At 41.2% G+C, this 24,152-nt stretch overlaps 1 protein-coding gene and 1 long non-coding RNA gene across 7 annotated transcripts in view; one reads left to right on the top strand and one right to left on the bottom strand.

The window, feature by feature from the left end:
* The window catches only part of snd1 (staphylococcal nuclease and tudor domain containing 1), a 180,304-nt gene extending 161,987 nt beyond the window's left edge, over positions 1 to 18,317 (top strand). For both annotated transcript variants that reach the window (XM_044343639.1, XM_044343640.1), the window contains 3 exons: positions 1,272 to 1,475; positions 14,796 to 14,840; positions 17,292 to 18,317. In XM_044343639.1, coding sequence (XP_044199574.1) covers positions 1,272 to 1,475; positions 14,796 to 14,840; positions 17,292 to 17,357 — 315 coding nt within the window. In that variant the 3' untranslated portion in view covers positions 17,358 to 18,317. The remainder of the gene's footprint in view (positions 1 to 1,271; positions 1,476 to 14,795; positions 14,841 to 17,291) is intronic.
* LOC122975289 overlaps positions 1 to 24,152 on the bottom strand; it is a 249,720-nt gene that overhangs the window by 12,323 nt on the left and 213,245 nt on the right. The window contains exon 4 of one of the 5 annotated variants that reach the window (XR_006400619.1): positions 20,106 to 20,624. The exons of the other annotated variants lie outside the window; for them this stretch is intronic. This is a non-coding gene — a long non-coding RNA (uncharacterized LOC122975289). Of the gene's footprint in view, positions 1 to 20,105; positions 20,625 to 24,152 lie in introns of those variants that run through there. 5 annotated transcript variants of the gene reach the window in all.

The raw sequence follows: 24,152 nt of genomic DNA, 5'->3' as shown, positions 1-24,152 counted from the left end.
CAGTAACCAAACTGTGATATATCAAATTGGCCCTAGTGTTGAAAAAATCAAACAGTATATATTAACAGGAGTAAAATGCAAATATTTTAGCCTTCTCTTAAAGCATCTAAAGCGCTTAACCAGGTTTGTTCTGTTCATATGGTGGACAAGACAGGGTCACTAGAAGTCTCTCATTAAGGCGCTGTCATGAGTGTAAATGTATTCTTGTTCTGTAATGCTCTCCCTGCGTTTTGCCTCTCTGCTCCTATGTCGACTGTCTCTCTTCCTCTATCTCTCTTCCCTCTGTCTCCCTCTCGCCCTGAGCTCCCCTGCAGCGTCTGTGACAAGTTGACCAGGGGGAGAGCGGGGACAAAAAAGGCCCTTAGTTTTGTGCCTTGAACAAGCTTCCCCTGCCCACACATGCTCACACACACATACACCAGACACGCACATACCCAAGGGCAGCTAGCTCGAAGGAGGTTGCCATGGAGACAAGACCAGGGCGAGAAGAAGGGAAGCGAAGAGATAGATGGTGTAGGGGAGGGATGGATGATGGCCAGGGACTGATTTTTAGTTTTTAAGTGTCTTCCTGCCTTTGAAGACGCAGCTCCCTTGTTTTTCTTGTTTTCGCCCTCACTGCTGGAGGACACGAGGTCAGGATTGTATTGCAGCTGTTCCGTCTTCTTCTACACCACATGTTCAATCAAATGCTGGCCTTTCACATTTGAGAAGGTTAGGAATAAGAGAGGGTGAGGTAACTGAAGAATGAGAACGAAAAAAGAGAGGTAAGGGACATGACGAAGAGGAGAGTGGGTGAGGGTCAGACCATTAGATAGTTCAGCCAAACTAAAGTAGGTAATTGGGGTGCTACACAACTGGCAGATTACTGTGTTAGTGATCATGTAACTTTGATTGATTGGTGAGTGGTATTTGATTGTAGTGTTACTGACCAAGACTATTTACAGTAGTGAGTAGTTTTTTTTATTTTACAGAAATAAGATCACAGCAAGGTTCATGTACATGTAGGGTGTTTGTCAGCCTCTGCGTTGCATATCTTTGTGTTTGTATGCATTTCTGTTAAGGAGTCATCAGTGATGGCATACTAATTATCCTTTTCACCTTTCTTCCTCACTCTCTCCCTCCCTCCCTCCCTCCCCACTTCTCTTCCATTATCTCCTCAATCTTCCTTTTTTCCCGCTTCAATTCCACCATCTATTACTGCCTCATTTATTCTCCTCCCGCCTCCTCTTTCCTCCCAATCTTTCGGTTACATCCCATGTCTACTTCTCCAGGAGGACGCCCGTGCCGACGTGGTGGACTGCGTGGTGAGGGACATCCAGAACAGCCAGTGCCTGTTGAACGTGGAGTACTCCGGTGCCACCTGCCCACATGTCACAATACAGTTCGGGGACACCAAGGAGGACGTGGGCCTCGGCCTGGTCAAAGAGGGCTTGGTCATGGTGGATGTCCGCAAGGAGAAGCACCTGCAGAAGATGGTATGTTAAGGGATGAGAGTTTGTTTTGAATGTTGAGGCTTCTTGTTCTTGTTTCTCCGCCTGACTCGGACTGGTTGTTTTAACATTTAGGCATCTTGTTGCTTTCTCTGTCTATGTTAAAGACAGTTTCTGGTCTCATCGGGCTGTAGACTGGGCAATTATGGTTCATCGTAATGCCAAAAACTGTAGTACAATACCCACTCGACTTTCTGCCGGTAATGAATCTACACACAACAAACAACGCTGACTTACTTACAAATGTTGGTACATACATGGTTAGAAAGTCAATGTCTGCTTTGGTAAATTCTCTATTAATTGCTCAGCCCTACTCTGTACAAATCAAAGTTTAAATATTTTAAAATATTATTTGATTTCTCTTAACCACCTTCTTGTTATTCAGTGGCTCACTGTGCGTTTTGAAATGCACAAGTATGGATCAATATTTGTGTCTTAAATGATAAATCGTAACAGTGGAGTCAGTCAGCTGATCGAGTGGTAGCAGGTGCCGCTTCAAAGCAAATGCACAGTAAATGTTTAACATCGTCATTGGTAAATTGGCACCTTGCGTATTATTTAATGTTAAAAGGTCCATATGTTTCCTATGGCTTTCTGACAGTTCAATAATTACTACATATCCATTTTAGCATGCATTTACTCACTGCTTTTCATCTCAGAGTTTGTCACGTATAGATTTTTTTTTGATACATGAAAGCTAATATTACGCTAAATGCCTGTAGACATTGTAAAGGGAACGCTATGGCACAAGGAACATAATTGCTCTCCTCACTTGTCAATCCACAGTCACAATATATGTGCACACACCTCTACAATTTGCCTCAAATGGTGGCCATTTTGTCAAACCATGAAGCATCGCTCATTTACTTTCCCTCCTCATTATGCTAATTCCCCCAGCAGACTCAAAGCCACTCTGTACATGAAGATAAAGAAAAATGGAGGATATTTATTCCTGCTGCAATTACTGCTTCCACACAGCCCCCAATATTAGTCACTCTGCCATTTATTTAAAAATTGCGACGCACAAAGGAATGGAGAAATATGTCCACACAAGTGTAATTGTTCATCAACATATCAAAATGTATATTCATATGAATTAGAGGCTGATGGAAAGAGCACATTCTTTCACACAATTAATTCACTCACACACACGGAGATGTAGTTACTAGCTCATTTTTGTACACACTAAACATCACCGATAAAAGCACTTTCTTCCTCACAGTCAGTCAATAAAAGACTGTGCATCATTGTGAGTGTTCTGACCTCTGACCTCCAAAGAGTAGCCGGAGGACCATAATGCAGTCTCAGGGTAATGGACCCTATAGACAAAAGACAGTGATTAAAACCTCCCAGCCATACAACTAATAGGCTTATAGACCGCACAGATTTAGGTTTTGTTGGATCAAATGGTTTCTCTTTAGTATTCAACAGCTGCGTCTCCAGCGTTTGTCTCTTCCTTGCTGGCTACAATATTTTGATCTGGAGAAAGCTTAACAAGCTGCAGTATTGCCAATGTGCTTACAAGTGTGTGTGTTAATGCAAGCTCTTCAGCATTTCTTGTTGATAATTCCACTCAAGTCTGCTTCCAAGCTCAAAGATCTGGAGGCTGAGATATTCCTTCTCTGCAAAAACAAGATGAAGTGTAATTGGGCCACTTTTCAAAATCTCTAAATGGAGCATATGAACTTATCTTTCATAGAGGGGGCATGAGTTTAATCCGCACGCTGCAATTCTGCTGTATACGTTAGTTAACCAGTTATATGTTAGTTATTAGAGCTGGGAGATAAAATGTAATATCATATGTGATTTATTTATCATAATACTGATTACTTAAAGCCTTTATTAGAGGTGGTAAAACTTTCTAAATTAAAAGCTGGTGTTTAAATCAGTATTTTTGTATGAACATTGGGTTAGGTTAATTTTCTGTATGCTCACTTTTGCCTGTGAGCTACTGGATTCATTTGTTAGCGAGCTGCATTCCTGTCTCTGAGCAGGACTGCAGCTGCCGCTGGTGCGACAACAGAAAATATTATCTTTCCGGGGCAACACAGCCAAAAAGTGCTCTAAGATACAACCTTTTGTTGACGTCTGGATCCGTGCCCCCATCCTTTTCCTCTTTTATAGAAAGTTTCCCTTGAGCTTTTGATAGTGTAGTATCCAAGCCTTCTCACTTTGCCAGCTCACCCCGAGCTCTTTCTCTCCTCCCTTCCCTCTTTTCACTCATCCAGACTATCAGCCTCCTTGTAAAACTGACTTTTTTCCTTCCTATCTGTTCCACTTTGGCTCTATTCTTTATTCATTATCCATTCCAAGGGATTGGAACATGGTCATTGTAATCTGTACTCTCGTACTAAGCATTGCCTAACAGATGGGCTCTAATGTTCGGTGGCACTTCAGTGACTATCAATAGTCAGTCATAAGTGCACTGAAGGTTAACACCAGTCTTTGAGGATGGCATTGTCCCAAGAGGGAGAGCAGAGAGGGATATTCATCCATTTGGGGCTTTATTTCTTTTTTCATATGCATTTCTGCTTTAAGCCCTACATTTGCTGATGCTCTCTGTGCACACCATATGGATGACTATTGAGGCCATACAGTATCATAGCAAAGAATAAACATCACATTGAAAGTGTAGGTGAAAAAATGATCATATGCATGCCAGCTGCTGGTATCTGATTGAAGGCAAGTGGGATAAATAAAAGTAGGGAGATAGTGGAGAAACTGGAAATCAAAGTACAATTGATATGCATGACTTAGTGGGGGGGGAGACTGACAGTGACCCAGAGGTGTGGACTGACGACAAAGTGCGGGATTAAAGTATAACTGACATTTTCTCCTCCGGAATGGATTGACCTAAAAATACAAACCAACATCAACACCCAACACAATATATTTCATACCATTTGTATCAATTATACCTGCTTAGTGTGCACGCACAGTATAGCAGATTTAATGTCATAGTGTTAAAGTTTAATCTGTCATACATCTGGCATATCATGTGTACATCTCCTGCACATGTTGTTTATGAGTCTTTTGATATTTAGATTATTGTGGGTGTGTGATATGATTGCTTTATCACCAGCGCAGCATTTGAAGCAGAAGGGACATTATGTACTTTATGTTTTACACAGTAGCTACAGTATTTCAGGGCTCCAATAATATTGACACGTCTGGTTATGGATTTTCACTGTATGTCACTCTGCCATGTTCCTCCCTTACAGATTATGTCTGTCTTGTCACACTGCATCACATTATTCACCTCTCCTGTCAGTTATTTCTCTTTACCACTCAGACATTTTAAATTCACACGTAGAGCTCGCAAACTATCGGAGGCCTCAGCTGAAGCTTTTGAGGAGATTCAGTGGATTGGCAGGTACAATTGGCTGCCATGCAAAGTGGCAGCAGATCACACATTACCATGTGAGCTATCATAAATGAGCTCTTAATAAAGCTCGACAATAACGGTTGCCCTGAGCAGCCAGATTTAGGGCAGTGTCAACCATGTAATTTAGTCTGATTGCGCTGCCGTTGAAACTTCTATTCTTGAGTTGAAAAAATAAATCTGTATTTCTGGCCTTTTGAATAAATTCTATCAAATGCAGGAATAAGTCTGCATGCATTGATTTTTCTCAGAATTAGGGTTAGAAATCACATCAGAAATAGCGAGAATGAAAGAAATGTAAAAAGCAAAAACTTCAACTTCAGGTGGAACTTAAAATTGAAGTATAATCCCATTGAACCATTACAATTATGGTTATAGACCACTAAAATATGTCAGCTGAACTCTGGCAATCAAAAGATGGTGTTTGCCAAGCTTGCAAACTAAAACTTCCTGTTGGGCTCTTTCATATATAGACACGCTTTTTTCGCACCACTTTTCTTCTCTCTTGTTCTGACCTGAGACTCACATACCGACTTCATGCCTTCTCCACCTCAGGCACAGTAGATATACTAAGCTATCCTTAAATTGTCCTGGCACTGTCAACTATATACTGCTAGAATGGCAAGTTGCCACTCTGGCTCACAGACACTCACTAACACACACTTCACTCTCTCACTTCATTCCTCTTAATGTCTCTCTCCATTCATTGTTCACAGTCTGATTTCTTCCATTTTTTTTCTCCTTCTCTTTCCTGCACCCATTACTATACATCGCATTACTCAGTTTTTCCTCCTATCACTTCTTATCTCTCCAGTGCTCTCCTCATCTTTTTTTCTTGTTTACTCACCATTCCTCTTACTCCATTTCTTTGCTTTCTGCACCTCACTCCCTCTCTTCACTGTACTTGTCATTACTACTTTTATCCTCCACTCATACTCACTCCAAGTCTCCTTTTTAACCTTTGCTATTTATGTTATCCAAACTGAGCTCCAGCACTTCATTTAGACAGCAATGGGGAGGCGGCTCGTTTGGCTTTTGCGTGTGCTTAATTTGCATTTTGTCTTTCAGTGCTATGTCATGATGAACAATAATCCCCAGGAATTAAAGTGGAGAGGCGCTCAGATCAGACCTGGTGTTGGCCTCATTATGAGCTGTGATTTAAAATGCTGTTATCTGCAATTATTTGCATCTTGCATCAGCCGATTCTGCCCTGTGAACCCACACTGGGTTGATAGTAATGCCCTGCTTTCATAATTTAAAGTGATGGCATACAGTAGAGGGACACGAACTGTGTGTATGTGTTTCTGTAGTGTATTTGAAGGAGGGAGTGAAGGAGGGAGTGGGCTCAAAACATAACTAGATACACTAGAAATATATGTTTCTCCCTTTCTACCTGATTGGATACACAAGTAAGTCCCTGTATTCACTATCATACCCAGACCTGATATTTCTTTTCTTTTTTTTTTTTTGTGGCAACTCTATCTGGAATGAGTCTGTCATGACAGCTCAATTGGAAGATGACTGTGTGGTTAGAAGCACTATCTTTTGTGCTCTGCTGCTTTTCACCAGTGTTTTCTGTCAGCAGCAGCCACCAACAACATGACTGATTCAAACTCTGGAAGGCCACCGGGTGCTAACCGTCTCGCCCAGTCACCTCAGCTAACTGACATCAGCGCTAGTGCCTGAAGTTCATTAGCGTTACAAGCTAATAATCTCCAGTTTGCTAATTACAAGTCAATTACAAACATGGAAGTGTCTGTCACTCCCTTGTTGGCACAATTATTATCAATCACCAACAGCATTGTAGTCCGCTGTATCGACCTAGGCCTGGTTTCCAATACTTTCCCTATTGAATGGGTGAAGATATAGAAATAGTATTCACACACCTTAGACAAATGTTTGTGAAGACACGCTCAAGATCTTTATTAAAATGTTACAGTGGTGTGTGTATCTGTCAGCAGTAGGCAGACTTTGGGGAAACCAGCTGTGAGGTGGCTCCCTTAGAGTGAAAGCAGCAGATGAGTCCTGGAATCTTTAATTACCCAGCAGCCCCCTGGGAAATGTAGTTTGAGTTTTTTTTTTCCCTTTATCTTCTTTCCCTGTATTGTTGCTGTATTCACACTGAAGTCTTGCTTTTCATGTGTGAATGTTCAGCTGATGACTTTGTGAAAGGCTTTGGGGGGCAAGAAGGGCAGCCTTTAAGTGTTGGCTAACATGAGATGCAGTGTTTTTTTTTACTTGTGTGTGTCTTTTTCACATAAACTGCCTCATGGGTAGTGGAGTTTTCTTACAGCTTGCGGTTAGAGTCCCCAATGTAGTTAATTGTGCAGCAGTTCCATCGCACAGTAATTGTGTTAATGGGGGTTGAAACTGTAGATGAAGATGAAATGGCGGGCGGAGAAGTGTAAGCACATCTGCAGCCGCATGTGTGGAATCCATACAGGAAATGAGGAAGGAGGCTCACACATACACAAAATGCCTCTAGGGATGGGTTGTTCCATTTATCAAAGTGCGATCGTGCTGTTCGGTACACATAAGGTGGCTCATGTGATGTAGTCTCCTGCCACTGTACTGTTAAGGCACTGGTTTGGACACTGATGATATGCCTCATGGGAACGTTGGTGTTTCTATTCAGCAGGTTCACCGTAACAAAATTAGGCCTCATGGGTAAACAACATTTCATGTGGCAGCGCTTCTGTTGTCGCTCAGGGGTTGTCCCCGAGCAAAGAGAACGAAGTAGTACATGTGTGGAGATCCCTCATGAGCTCTAACACACTTACATAATTTGAAACCACGCTGTACAATATAAAGACAGGACAACAGAAGAAAAAAAATCTGCATATGTTCAATACCTGAGAGAACACAGCCAAGACAAATAAATGGGGGGTAAAAATTAAATATTAAAAATAGAAATACAGCTGGTGGTTGAGTTTTAAGGTTTATATTTCTGAGTAGAGCCAGCAAGCACCCGATGGATCCTGCCATGGTGGATCAGGTCCCCATCGCCTCCATCCCAACCCAAAAATTCTCCACCATGTCATCTATAAATGGCTTTTAGCTGTATCCGGAACACCAATTGACTGACTTTCAGGTCGCTGCGCTCCCTGTTCAAGCCCAGCGCCTGTCACAGCCCATCAAGAACCCCCCACCTCATCCCCAAAAAACACCACAGGGCACATATAAACATGCACACACACACACACACACACACACACACACCCTCTGAGCTTCATGGGTGTGTGACAGCATAACTGCTCCCCACCAATGGCTCAATACCTAATTTACAAGTAGAGTTAGAGATGGGGCCTTTTAATGGACATTTTCTGCTCCCCTGTTATTGACTGCGCACACACACACACACACACACACACACACACACACACACATATTCACACACACACTAACTTGCACAGGCAGTTGCCTCCCCTGCTGCCACTGCTCTGAGGGCCCTTTTGACATGTCCTAGCTGACACGCGCCACTTCCCAAACGCTATTCCATCTTCTGCAGATGTACACACACACACACACACACACACACACACACACACACACACACATACACAGTCACACAAATACACACTTTATCCTCCCTCCCACACATACCGGGGGTGAGAGGAGGACAGCCTGGAAGGGAGTGGAGGCACCAGATTGTTCAAACTTATATTATTTTGAGTTGTGACCTCGCGGGAGAGAGAAAATAGATATCAGAGAAAAAAAGAGAAGCAAAACTCTTTATGCAGCCTTTATAAAAGTGAGTGTGTGTACGATACATTAGTTTTTACGTAAGACTTTTTCTTCGCAGTGCCTCTGGGAGAGCAGCTGAGAATGCTCTGGGTTATATCTGTAGTTAGTCCTTGCTGTTGTTGAGCGTGCACGTGTGCTACATGAGTGTGCCCTCCTTAACTCCATGAACACACGCTGGTGGGCTTGTCATTGCACGTTCCCACCAAAGCGCCTGATCTCCTCCGACAGCTATGCTGGGGGGAACACTGTGCAACAGGGAGCAATCCCAGTACACCTCAGATGGGGACAAAGACACTCAGACACATACGTTGTACATGTAGTTTTTATTATTTTACAGATTTTTACAAAAAAAGGCAGAACATTTTAATTGAAAATGAAAAGAAAATGGATCTTTTACATCTACAAAAACTGGCAAATTCAGTGTCAACTTTTTCATCCCGTAGTCACTCAAACACACTGACGTTCCCTCGTATCTCTGTTTCACACACACACACACACACAAGCCTTCAAGGATTCTCTCCCTGGTTAGCCATGGTGCTTATGTGACAAGCCTTTCCCTATCAAACCACTTTTACAGTGACACGTCTGAGGAGACTCTCCCAAAACCCTGGCCTCCTCTCTGCTTGCCATGCAGTATTCATGCACTGGCATGTTAAATGAGAGACATCTCTTAGGACTACAATCCACAGCTCAGCCAAGTACACTCAACTTGAAACAGTATGACTTACAGACATAAAAGCAGTTATGTTCCGGCAAATGCTCTGACGACGACCTGTCTTGTGCAGAGTTTTATGCTTTCAGCGGAGGCAAAAGGAGACGGAGATGGCAGGCGGAGAGAGAACGAAACCGGATGTAATGAGGATTGAGAGAGCAGCACCAAAAAAACACAATGCAGCAACAAAGAAACAATGACAAAAGGGAGTTAGTGGCAGGTTTTTTATTTTGGGGTGGAGTTGGAGTTTGACTGCTCATGTCTGGGAGGCGGTGTGTGTGTGTGATCGTCATTGCTGTTAATGAGTAAAGCTCAACATGCACGGAGGACGAGCCCTCATTGTTCCCTTTCCACTCGAGTGGTTTCTACGTCGCCTGACATCCAGTCTCAGCAGCGAGTGTGTAACCGGCGTTGAAACTTTGATAAGTCACTTGCTTTTCATATGTACCCCTTCCACAATCTGGTTTCACTTAGCGTTTTTTTTCCCGCATGCTGTGAAATCAAAAAAGAGGCAACTCACCTACGCACCAAACGCGCGCGACCTGTCAGAAAACTGCCATGTTAGCTCCCGCTCAGATCCATCACTTTCACACCATGCTCACCAGAACACCACCTGGGTACACCATACTGGCCAGCACGGGAAAAATACACGCTCTCGCTCTCTCTCTCTCTCTCACTCTCAGACAGATTCACAGCCAGGCAGACACACCGACTAGTGCCAGAACACCAGACCCACACCACCTGTCGTTCATCTTACAAAAAGCATCACACTTACACAAAGTCATTCACAAAGTCTCCGTCAAGAAAAGTTACCTGCAGCGATTAAAAATTGAGCGTAACAGTATTTGTAAACAGTCTCTTTCCTGAATGTGCATAAGGTATCAGATTGTTTTTTTTTAGTCTCAGAGTACTGTGGTAAATTTGCTCAAATGCAAACTGATGGTGTGAAATTATAATAAATTGACTTCTCTAATCAGTTAAACTTTCTGATTTTGTTAAATCGATGCTAAGAATCAATCACACACATTCAGGGACACTCACACAACATCCTCCTTAGCCAAACCGCATAATCTTTCAGAACTCTGCTACTGCCAGTGTGCATGGCCACTGCTCACCAAACATGGCATCTGTCCGGCATATGGGAGCTCTGTAGGGTCATCCAGACAAGCACACGCTGTCACCCGCTGCCTTCTGCCACCCTAACCCTCCTCCAAACACAGCAGTTTCTTGTCCTTGTCTCCTCATTCATTATCCGCTTTGTATTCTCATCCTACTTTGTTCTGTCTTCTTCCCCTTCTCATTTCTGATCAGTCAATCAGCTTTAAAGGAATAGACATTGTGGGAAATACAGTATACACTTTCCTGCAAGAGTTAGATGAGAAGATTGACTCTAATGTCTGTATGATAAATATGAAGCTGCAATCAGAAGGTGGCAGGCAGCCTTAGCTTTACAAAGACTGTAAATTGTGGAAAATAGCTCGCCTGGCTCTATCTGAAGGTAACAAAATCTGACTACCACCGTTTATGCCTATACCTCGTCTCCATCATCCTCCCTTTTCTTTCTTAACCCATGTATTTAATGTCACACTTGTTTCCCACACTGAGAAACATTCCTTTCCTTTGCCACTTGAAGTCATCTCCAGATGAGTTTTGCTTCTGTTTGTGTTGTAAATGAGCCATTATGCCTCCCCGCTGGAGCCAATAGAAATGCTGTGAAAGAAGGATCCGGGACAGGATATATGGAGCTGTTGAGAATCCGAAGGCAGTCATCATCGGTGTTCAGCTGCACACTGATTGGCTGTTGTGTTACACTGACAGTAAAAGACGAGGGCGATCCAGGAAAAGGCCCCCCTCCCGACCAGAGTACAAAGAGGCTCACCGTGATAGTTCCAGTATGGTAGCATATCATCTGTGCATATTGAGCTGTAGTGCTCTTGACTTTCACAGAATACTTTGCATTTGGATTCAAACACTCAGCTGTGTAGTTTGGCAAAAAGTGATGTGAGAAGATATATTTTCTATTTCTTTTAAAGTTGAAATGAAGTTTATTTTTCTAGTTCACCGGTTTTCTCACAAATGTTATTTTTCTCTTTTGTGTTTGAATATTGCCAATTCCACTCTTGCAGATATGAAAACCTCTTCCACATCATTTGAGTCGCTCCCCCCGGCTTTCCATGTGCAACTCTAGTAGCCTTTTTCCATTGGCACTTTTGACCGTGCTGAGTCAAATTATGCTGTTGATTTGCATTTCCATTAGCAGTTAAAAACATGATGATTTGTGGCGAGTATGGAGATGGACCATCTCTATAGTCGGGCCAAAGCGCGTCTGACCCACCTCCAAGTGGATTGCGGTGCAACCCCCCCCCTTCTCCCTCTCAAACAAGCTCTCCTGCGTCCCTGTTTTGTACTTTCAAATATCTACTTTATTTGACTGTTTCCTGTTTGCTTTCAGCCGTATAGGAGTCGTGTTAAGTTACTGCTGATGAAAACATTTCCTGCTACTCCTTCATATTAAAAGCTTGTAAATAACAAAATAACAGGAGGTTCATCACCTAATTAGTGGAGCTTTATTAGCGGCGCTATTTTACAATAAAAACCGCAACAAGAGCTGGAGATATTCGGAGCTATTTGATCAGTTACAAATAATCCAGTGAGGAAGAGTACAAGCAGAAACAGCCACAGTGTGGATGAAGAGCTGCAGACAACAGGCTGTTACTGGACCTCTGCAAACAGCTCACTTCCACTTCAACAGGTGAACAACTTCTCTTACCTGCCGTGCTGTGTGATGGAAAAAACACTTGCAGCAAAAATAACGGGGGACTTTTATTGGGAAGAATTTATTGGAAATGAAATGTGTTTGTCTACCGTTTTACAGCCGCTCCTTGGACCACTAGTCACAGCCATGGATGTGTACAGCCCGCTGCTTTTAAACGTCATCGACTCAAGACAAGCGTGTCATCACTTAAAGATACACCTTCACGCGGGTAGCCCTGTTGTAATGGAGATACAAATCCCTGCCACCCCGGGCTCATGCACCGAGTCAAGTCAATCCAGCAAATGTATGGAAAAGGCCTATAGGAGACAGCTAAAACTGCTACAGGCACTGAAAGCTCCCCTCTATAGCCCCAAAGGCATCATTGGCCTTTTGTGTCCATGAAATATTGTTGGATGGGTCTTCCATATGGTGACATACGCCTGATGGGACCAAGATGCCATATCCCATCGCCTTCCAAAAAATCTCTCCTTTAGTTGGCTTTGATGGATGACTTGTGCAGCCACTGCACTTTCCCTAGCCACACACTCACATGTGCACTCGCTTAAACAAAGTGGCTGTACGATCCAGCTGCGGGTCTGTTATCTTGGCGGTGCCATGTGCAGCGTAGCTATCAAATCAACCTATGAGCGCGAGCTAGCTAAGCAATTAAACTCCAGAGCCCCATCCACACTCGACAGTTTTAACATCTGGCATCCTTGTTCTGGTGTGTGTGTGTGCGTGTGAGTGTGAAAGCCAGCTCATCTGCTACTATAATAAGCTACAAAACGTGGTGCACAATTGAATCCATTACAAGAACACAGTCTCTTCCTTACTGTCCTCTTCTCTCAAGTGACTTTCGTTTTCTTTATTTCATATCTTTAAAGCATTTATTTTTATTTTATCGCTGTGCTAATATTTCCCTATGCGCTCGTCCCTCGAATCAGAATATACCAAACTATACTCACGTTCAAATTTACTAGTATCTGCTGTACAAATCCTACTTATGGAGCTGTACTTACCATTCACAGACAGAATGTGAGTGTTGTGGGTGGCTAGGTTTAAACGTGCTGGAGGTGAGCTGAACTGTATCTATGTACGTGTGTGTGTGTGTGTGTGTGTGTGTGTGGGCCTTGTGTAGAGCTTGATCACTCTGTATCCACTCTGACATTGTAATGGTGGAGGACAACTCTACTCAGAGGGTCTGCCACTTGAGCTTTCCAAGGTCCATACATCCACTTACACTGTACCCATCTAACCAAACACTGTCTCTCTCTCTCTCTCTCTCTCTCTCTCTCTCTCTCTCTCTCTCTCTGCACCCCTCCACCCCCGCCCCCACCCCTTGCCCTATGACTCATCACTGGTTCATTCAGGCTAAATGGCTGTTCTAGCAGAAGCAGTCAATATGTTCAACACTGCACATTGGCCTCCTCTTCTCTCTTCTTCCAACTCTTTTATATCCTCTCTGTATTCTCAGTATGTCCATATTATGTCCATTTCTTTGTGTTGAGCAAGATGAAGAACTGAATCGCTTTCGCGTTAAACAAATATCAGAGAACGTCATGTTCCCACAATACGTGTGATTATAAAAAAATAGAAATAAAAAAGTGTGTATGTATGACATTCATATGTGAGACTTGTATGAACAAGATGCAAAAAAATATTGCCTTTCAGGACTCAGTGACAAGTTGGTCTCAGAGCGTCAGATCTTGAATAAGAGTTCAAAACTCCTGCACACTTACATCTTGTTTATTTCTTACGTTTCTGCATCTGAAACCTGACGAAGGCTGTTTAGACTGAAACAGTTTATGAAATGATCCAGCAGTAAGACAGTGTGCAGGAGTTTTAAATATCATTCAAGATACTGGCAAACATTACACTTAAAGAAAATGTGCATCATTGTTAAATAGTAAATATAAATATATTTTACTCAGTATCACTTTGCAAAGAAGCTTCATTATCATTATTATTAATCATTATATTTTGAAATAACTTACATAAAGACAGATGGACGAGCACATACAAACCACACTTTTCAATAGTAAAGCCTCCAACATGTTTATTTACTGTGTCTTACATCCATCCTGTCCCACCATCATACAATCGAGCTCTGACTTTTCCACATGAATTGCAGGTAGAATTTGGGGTTCACCCCCATTTAGCTTGTAGCTCCCTTAAGGCGTTCTGTGAATGCACTTGATTATAAATTGCTTCTACAAACCAGCAAGGTGTTGGCCTGAGGCTAGCGGGCACAAGCGGGTATGAGAGCCTCTCATCTCAAGTGGCTTTGCTAGTGTGAGCTGTAGCATGAAGCGCGAAGTGATGCCCTGCACACGGTGGATAAAGCAATGACCTCTAACAGCGAGCCGTAATGCGGCGATGTGCGCTCCGTATGCTTCGTTCACATGTTTGTGCGTTCCACATCCCCTACAGTGACATAACCACTCTTGTGTCGATGTGTGTTATCTTGATCCTGTTGATCTTCAAAGAACAGTGTGTTCCTTTATATCCAGTGTTGCTGGGAGGGTGTGCGAGTGCCCTTCTGACAGATGTGAACTTTGTGCAAAAACTTGTGAATTTCCATGTAAGCTGGTAAAAGAAATGTCCCCAGGGGCAGAGCAGGTTTAAAGGATGCATTGATTCACCTTAATCCTTTAAAATCCTTCGTGTGACATAGTGATGTGATATGCTAATGACTCTTTCTGTCTGCCCTAGGTGACAGAATACCTGAACAGTCAAGAATCTGCCAAGAGTGCCAGGGTAAGTCACTTCATCTGAGCCCACCAGTCTCATCTCATTGTCTTTTTTTTTCTGTCTTTTTATCAGCTTTCTTCTAATAATAGTGGTTTGTCTGCCTCTGTGAGACATCTAATGTTGCCAAAACAGAAAATACATTACAGTACTAATTACTTTTCTACACCAACTACTACCAGAGAACGCTTTTTCTCTTTGCTGCTTCTCTCTCCCTGCTTCCCTCTCTCTCTCTCTCTCTCTCTCTATCTCTCTCAAGATGCAACACATTACATTGGCAATCACCACTGTCCCATATGGATTGCTGCCCACAGTCTGTGTAGGTCCATACTGAGAAAATGGGGGTGGGGATGTGTGCAAAATTGTGCAGTGGGGAAAGAAAGGGAGGAGGGGGGGGAAAAAGTGGAGAATGAATAGGAGGCAGGAAATAACACACAAGACTCCCTCGTTAAGATGAGTCAAGTCTCAGAGCTTTGATACAACACTCCAGTGGAAATGATTATATATGAGTCCAGTAAACTATCTGGCCAGTCTGACTGAAACTGGCAGCAAACGAATGGAAAGGAAGATGAAAAATTTCAAGTACATGGACAGACTTAATAATGGAGGTCAAAAAGAATATATTAAAACAAACTTATGTTAGCCTGCGTTCACACCAAATGCACAAGGCTCAGCAAAAGACCGCTGCGGTGGCCAGTCACATACATGCAACCACACGTTCCAGGTGGATTATTTTGTAACACGAACGCTGTATATGACTGTTTACCTCATGATCATCACGATGAAAGATACAACTGTTGCTGCCGTGAAAACTTTCCAGAGTTGTATAAAATCCTGTCTGTCTGTGTTTTGGCTTCTGATAAGTCAGTAATGCATTAATCTGTAACTCCAACTTCCTGGATCATATTTCATTATCTCACCGGTACCTCAAACAACACGGCCCCACCACAACAGACCCCTGCGGTTTAGTGCTGGATTGCTGGATTTGATCTGAATGCAGCCTTAAAAGGATAAGTGTGAAGATTTCCTTTATTTTTTATCCCATGAAAAACCCAAAACCAATAATTCATTGATTCTACTGAGCAGTACTGCATGCAGAATGTAGCCAAAGCCTGATATTTGGTGCATACCTGTGTCATTGAGCGCCATTGTTGTCCAAAAAAGCATATCATTGAGCCACAACGTTGCCCTCGGTGATGTGTTACTTCATTACAATAAACTAGTGTCACCGGTATTCACCAACATACACAGTTTCTCCTGTTTGAGTCATGTTTGCTTAAAACTACGGTGCCCAGCTGTTTAAGGAAATTATTTGGCCTCCTTTTCATGAGATTTTTAGACAATTACCAAAATATAGAGTATCACCAGCCTTACTCTTCTGTAATATGAGCAATAATAGTAAATTTATAACAGCTTGAGCTCCTCTGGTAGGTCTAAAGTGTTGGAGCCCTGTTAGCAAAGGCCAGATCACTTTTAGTTTTAGTTTTAGTTTGTACAAATCCAAGTTGTCTTTCACAAGAACCTCAAGAACCTCCAGGAGTTTACATAGACACTCTGATCATATTTATTTTATACTCATGTAAATGTCAAGCGTCATGGCTCAAAAACCCTACCAGCGACCAGTCAGAAGCCATCTCCCCCGTGTTCTTGTAGTTACCCAGCAGTTATGCATCATGCTCAGACAAGGAACCAGGCAGAGGTGGAATTGGCTCTCATCACAATCTGAGTTACTACCGTGTTTTCAGGGTGTCAGGGAGGAGGAGAAAAAAAAGGCAGCGGAGTGAGACACGGGGAAACGGCAATACGTACAAATGGCTCATTCATTCATTCTAATAACTAGTGCTAATTAGCACAGTCGCTAATTAGCTATGAATCACGGCATTAACAGCTGAGCGTGCATGCTTCTCAGAGCCAAAAAAGAAACATCCCACACAAACACAGACCCTCGTACACACACAAACACCCCTCAGACTGCACAATTCCTATCACATTTGAATAACCAATACCACACTGGTAGGGCTCCAAACGACTCGCTCACATACTTTGCCAATCGTATTGTGATATAGGCGGCATTTAGCCGGGAAATGCATGTGATGGTTTATGAAGCGATGCAGGAGTGTGAAAGTAATGGAATAGGAGAAGTAATAGACTGGGTGGTATTTGTGGCGCTGGGGGCCTCTAGCTTGGATGGGCAAGCACAAAGAGTCGGATTAAATGGTGATGATGATGATGATGCAGGCGCCTTCGCACTGGGCTCTCAGTGATCTCTCTCTCTCTCTCTCTATGTTGCATGGTGATTCTCAGTCTCCCTCCCATTTTCACTTTTTCTCTTGACCATTTAACATGTAATGTGCTAGAGAGGTTATTGAAGTCCCATTCAAAGCAGTTGGGAACGTAACCGCATTTTATGGTTATTTGTTTCATTATAGTCAATAAAATCTGTCTCTGTCTTCCCATCAGCTCAACATTTGGCGCTACGGAGACTTCCGTGCGGATGATGCCGATGAGTTCGGTTACAACCGTTAAAAAAAAAGAAAAGAGGAAATTAGAACAAACAAAACCGACCATCCAATCAACACCATTCCAAAGACCAACATGGACGACAAGTGACGCATTGGACAGAAGACTTAAGTAAATGACAAAAAATCTAAACGACAAGCATTGACTCACTCTTCCTTTTTATTTCATCCCTCCAGTCCTGACTTCTCTCCTGCTCATACCCTTTTTTTTCTCCAGCTAGCTCTTGTAGCTCCAAATAGAGCATGCTAGCAATGCTAGAATAAAAAGAAAAAAATCATTCAAGAATCAGTCTCCATTCATCCTTTATTTTCCTAATGGGCCACTGCCAGCTCAAGCAGTCTGCACTATTGCCAATCTGTGTTATTTGCCATGTTACCTTTTCAGCAGACTTCCTGTGTGAATGATAATAATTATGATACTTAAGTATGTGTTTCAGCCAATCATGTTCTTTGCTCTCTGATGCTCTAGCCCAATCCCTGCTTTCCTTTGTACAGGAAGGGACTGGGTGTTTGGGGGGAAAATGCTCGATTTTTTGCAAACAAATGCTTCCCTAATGAATTTCATGTAAATGTGAGGATGTAGTGAAAAGTGTAAATGGATTTATTTTGGAGAAATACTGGAGGTGGAGCCACACAGACAAAAAAAAAAAAGGATGAGTTTATTTTTGTCTTCAATGTATATCTGTGTGATAATGACATTTGCCGATGTTTTTGTGGGGAGTGTTTTGTCGTTTATTCACTTATGTCACACTTTTATGACCAGTAAATACGGACGCCATGATGTGGCATTTTATCATCTCTGTATCTCCTTCTGTAAAGTTTACATTCAAATGGTTATGACCCTGTCTTTGGCAGTCTCTTCTCTTTCTGTCTCTGTATGCCATAGCAGAAAGTGTTTGAATTTGTTTCCCTAATAATGGACCTTTGCATTCTATTAAAAATCTGAATAAAAATAAGCAAACTAAAAGTCTTCTGTGTTTACTTTTTCCATTAAAGATATTGGAGTCTTTCCCTCAAAACTGACTGTCCTCAAGATCTATTCAGAATTTCAGTTTGGATTTTTTATTCAATAAAACATTTGTGCCAAAATAGAAGAGCACTTCTACACAGATAAAAGGTTTTGTTACCTGTAAAACAAAATAGACAAGGGTCTTTGAATAAAAGCTTGGCAATTTTTTTCAATGAATTTAAAATTAGCAATGCAGATTATGTTTAGAAGCCTGCCTCGATTTAACCAGTTTAACCTCTGAAAGCATCATCAGAGTGCAGTAGTTCTGCTTCTCTATTGCTACCAAACAATTGCGTAAAGGAAAAGAGTATTTTCACGTGTTAAAGGATCACAGTTCAAGTTGTGCAGGAGGGCAACTGCTGAATTTACATGAGGTGATATAATTTTTGTTCTGGGGTTTGTTTTGAAGACTGCATGTATGAAGTGTGCTTGTGTGATCTCAGCGCCAAGCAACTAAATAAAACATGAATCTCCAATAAGATCACCCAAAGGTGATGTTTAAAAGAAACCTGTTTATGCAGTAGAGCCTCATTTATCTGTTGGCTTGTTTTGTGATCTGCAGATATCAAATGAAAATGAACAAGCCAGTGTTGCATATTCCATAATTTTATCTGAATATGCAAATGTGCTATTTGTGAATCACACAAACATTTTGAAAGTATTTGCGTTACAATGGCTGTTATGAAGATATTCTATGACATACAGTATATTTTATTTATTGAAATTCTTTGCTGAAAGTGGACTTGGCTAAGATGTACGTTACTTTAGTGGGTTTGCTAAGTGCAGCTTCACATTAAAGTTGTAAGGTATTTCTTTTGATTTCTCTTTTATTGTCATCTTTTTTTTAAAACAGCTGGCATGCATGTACATTCAATGTAGCACTAGTTTTGATTTGTTTTCTGGGTCACACTCTTAAACATCACTGCAGCTATTTCCACCATGGTATGTTTAAAAAAAAAAAAAAAAAAAACAGGGGTGAAATTAAGTGCTCATAAACATTTAATATGACCTGCCATATAAATAAATGCTCCATTCCACATTAAATGACTGTTAAGCATAGAGCAACCGCACTTCGCCAAATCTGACATAAACCACATCGTTGCCTCCTTGTATCATTACTTACAGTATATGGCTTAAAGCTTGCTTCCTCAAATCATTTACGCAAGAGTGAACCTAAAGAGGATTCAGCCCCGACAGAATACAACAGCACTGCTCCATACTGCAGTATTCATAAGCTTCCCTACTTCATCAAGGTCACCTTGATGAAACAGACATTAACACTGTAGAAAACATACAGGATCTGTGACTCCAGTCATTTCTGACATGAATGAAGCAGATGCTTCCTTTACGTTGGAGATGTATGACAGATGTTTTCAACCGCAGTGGACATGCGTTAGTTTCAAAGAAGCTTGAGTGACAGCTCAGTGTGTGAAGTATCCACAGTGACTTAACTGCAGAAACAGATATCAAAAAAAAAAAAAAAAAAAACACACCAGGCTAATTCACTGCCTCAGAATTTTAACTACATATGTTCCATAATGAAAAAATCCAGACGTTTACCATTTATATACACATAACAAAACACCACATTGTAGACCATATGGACAGACATCAACTGCTGATTGAGCACAATAAAGAATCTCATTGTTGCCAAATAAAGCTCTCTCATACAGCCATATGACAGTATATCATTCAAAGTCCCTTTTTGCAGTCAAAAATTATGGAAAAGTGGTTTTTAAATGTATTGGTAATAGTTTTTTACTAATAAAAGGAAGAAAAACATGTAACTTTTATATCAGAAAAGTCCCTTTTCGCCTCTGAAGGGGTGTGTCGGTGTCTGTGTTTGATTGACACCCACATTTGCACTGTGAACTGTAGCTTACAAGGGCAGACAGTGTTTTATTAGCAGTGGTGTTGAAGAGTAAGAACACATCAGCATGTAAAACTGACTGAAAAGTTTATTGTGCTGCAGATGAGCAGCTAAGTAGGCTGAAAACTGACATTAGCATTGGACTTTCTTCTGGTGAATGTTTGTTTTATGAAGCTAAGTTGCACAACAAGACATACATTCATGTTACATAAGAAGAAGAGATTAGCAGAGAGGCTGTTGTGGAAGGTTAGTCAAAGTCTGTGTTAGTCAGTCTGATCGCCTGCTTATGTTAGAAATGTGTAATCATGATCCAAAAATTATTCAAAACAGATTTCTACCTTTTGGGTGCAGAGTTTTTTCTCAGAGGAGCGCGCAGTAGGTGATTTACATGTTTGCTGTAGCAGGAAAAAAAAAAAAAAAAACAACACATGCAATTTGATTTCAGTTGGATTTGTGATGAAAAACAGCTGCAGTGGGAACAAAGAAGCACTTAGTTGTTTTCCTCTTGAAATGAAACACTGTGAAGGAGTGACCAGGGGTTGTTTTTGCAAACTGCCCTGAAAGAGGGTGACCAAGATAGAAATGTACCTACTTAACATTCAAATTGTGTTAAAAAAAAAAGCCTCAGCCGCCTCCAAGACATGTTTTTCAATTAGACATGGCAGGAACTTCTATTTTTTTATTTTTTTTTATGACTTTCTCTGTGGTTGATAGATGACACGCAGTAGGTTTTACATGATCACAGTCAGTCCCACAGGCAGAGATTACTATTCATGAGTGTGTTTTGCATTATATCTGTCATAAAGCTCATACCAGGTGTCATTAATTCCTTCTCTCTCTCTATATATATATATATATAAATATATATATGTATGTGAGGAATTCAAAATCAGACAGACTAAAAAGGACATTTTAAAAAACAGTCCCTCCCCACCAGATGTCAGTCTTAATTCTAAGTGCCACACAGCAGTCAGGAGCCACCAAATCAAAGATGGCCCGAGCAATTTATCACCGGTGTTCATGTCCAATTACCAGAGGTTGGGATGAGAAATATGCTCTCAGGGCAATTAAGAATCCTGTCTCTCTTGTCAGCTGACTCATGGACTTGGTGAGACGACTTTGTCTTTTAGATCCATGTCCTTTCTCTTGTCTTTTTTTGGTCACAAACTATCCATCGTCCCTCACACTTTCCCTTCACCGATCTCTCTCTCTCTCTCTCTATCCGCCTCCTTGCTTTTCCTCTATGAGCTGATGAGATAGCTACCGGGCCTGTGCTTACGAAAGACAAGAAAGGAAGGAAGGAAGGAAGGAAGGAAAGAGAGATCATGGAAGATATGGAAAGTGGTTGTCTGCGCGAGTTGTAAGCTAATCCTCCTGGTTTCATCTCCTCTCTGTTTGTAAAGCTGTCATAGTTGAAACAACGCCCAGCAGACGTAACAGGCAGATTACAGAGAACTGTTGTCAGCAAATTGCTTAGAAATGTCGATTATTCGGTGCCTTCCACAGCATCCGAGGCAGCCAAATCAAAACTGTGTCAACAACAATTAAACCGTGAAATGCTGCCTTGTTGTGAAGGATTTATAAGAGAAAAGCACACGTCACTGAGGTCCTTTTTTTTTTTCAATCAGGCAAATGGTGTTTTTCTGTGATGTATCCGTGTGTTTACATGTGTTACCATTCCAGATACAAGACTGAAAAGAGAGAAAATAGAAAAAGAAAAAAAAAAAAAAAATCAATGATTTCTAACGACCAAAATGCAACAGTAGAGCTAATATCTTTTTTTCATGAACCCGAGGCATGTTTCCCCCTCTGAGGGGTTCATAGGAGAAAATGAAACCCACGTTAATAATTCACCGACTCAAGAAGAAAGATAGAAAATGCTTTTAAGCACTTTTTTTAGGGCTGATAGGAATGGGGGATAGATTTCAGTGACATGGTTTGTGTGTATAGACTATGTGTGTAGTATTATTGAACGCATCACTGGTCACAGAGATCAGCATCGTCAAACTGTTGTTTACTTTCCTCTTGAACCTCTCTGCCTTGAGTCACACAGACATTATTGGATTTAATAGTTGTTGGGTTTTTTTTTTTTATTTGAGATAAAAGGAGCAGCCAGATTTACAAGTTCATAAATAAAGTGATGTTTGAGTCACTCTTATTTAAACAAGCTGAGATATGGAGCTAAAATAAGCAGTTTTGGCAGACAAAGTTAATTTTATTTCATTTATGTCAATCTGCTCTTCTGAATTGTTAATTTATTGTTCATGCCACTTAATTTCACGCTTTCCCCACCTCAAAAAATACCACATCGCTCCCCCATCTTTCCTTATCTCACAGCAACACCCGCTCACGTCCTGCCCTCTGTCCTCCAGTGCCACAGTTTGTGTTGAGTTTGTGCCCCCGCAGGGTCCAAACCACCGTCACACCGGCCAGCTCGCATGCAGTCAGCGCTTACTGGTTCCAGTTATCAATTGAAGGATGGAATCCTGTCCGAAAGGGCTTTTCCTGTCTGCCTGGCACGAATGAAGAATGCTTTGTAAAACATCACAGCGGCTATACTAGTTGCAGACGGGCGGTTATAGGGAGGTACAGGATCAGAATGGATACGATGTGTGTGTTTTGTTTTCCAAAGATGCATTTGTGTTCGCAACTTGCACACATCTGCAGACTCATACATGCTCCTGACTGGCAAAATGATATCTGATAAAGTTATTTTGGGAGTAGCTGCATCTACAATCCCGCTGAAAAGTAAACGCAGGAATGTGGTTAATTTTACTCTCATGTGTTCATCATTGATGCTTATAGAGTATCAGCAGGACTGAATGCAGGATTAACGAAGCCAACCAACCATCTAAATCTTCCTCTAGATGTTTTATTTGTATTAATATACATTTTTAATTTGAGTTTCGGTACGACGACTGTATTTAGTAAAGAGAGAGAGTCTGTTATATTACATTACATGTGACATGGGCACAGTGTGTGAACTATTACTAGGTCTGGTAGAAACAAGTAAACAGTGCCTTTTCCACTAACGTCACAATTAATGAGGACAACACTTGTAGCCATGGTAACATGGCGATGGCTGCAGCCTCCGAAGACATAATCATTAAAAGTACACAACATGAACTAGACGAAAATGTAAAATATTTTGGGTTTGTTGATGAAGATTATACTAAAACTATCAATAAGGAACTAAAATGTGACTTAAACTCATTTTTGTCAAAAAAAAAAAAGACAAATATCTGTTTAGGTGGTTTAAATTACACTGCAGGTCTGACTGCAATGTGTCTGATTTTCTCTCTGGGCAATAGTCTTTAATAGTATCAGCTGTAGCTACATCTGACAGATGGTGTTGTAAAATGACTCAGCATTTGGACATTTTTACTGTACAACCTAAAAATGTTAATGGAAGAAATAAAATTGCATTCATGCGTTAGAACAGAATTACTTTGGGTGAAACTATTTATCATACATTTTGCTGCTTATCAAGAGTTCAGAAATGGATGTTTTTCACTCCAGTTAATCTGTGTTATAACTGCGTAGTTTTATAACTGACCTTCTTTACAAGCTCCTATTAAATTTACATATCCTATTTTGAATTCAGCATCTTTGTTAGGATTAGATGATCTGCATAAAAGTAATACTGGAATTAAATGTTGAAATGTGGGATTTGATATGTGGTTATGGTGGATTATTAATTTTAATGCATCTTATTTAGTTACATTAAGCGGCATTACTCAGTTAATATAAACCTTTCCAATATATAAAATCTAACATTAAGCATCTGTTGAGAGACTATGTCATCATTTAAGAAATAAATGGTGGGTTTTGTGGTTCTTTGGGGAGCAAACATCTACAGGAAAAGTCAGAATCAGCTTCCAGTGTTAAACTGCTAACATAAAGTTGTGGATTTTGACACAAGA

This window comes from Thunnus albacares, chromosome 23 (assembly GCF_914725855.1).
Source record: "Thunnus albacares chromosome 23, fThuAlb1.1, whole genome shotgun sequence".
NCBI lineage: Eukaryota > Metazoa > Chordata > Actinopteri > Scombriformes > Scombridae > Thunnus > Thunnus albacares.
This window is presented reverse-complemented; position numbering and strand designations above follow the sequence as displayed.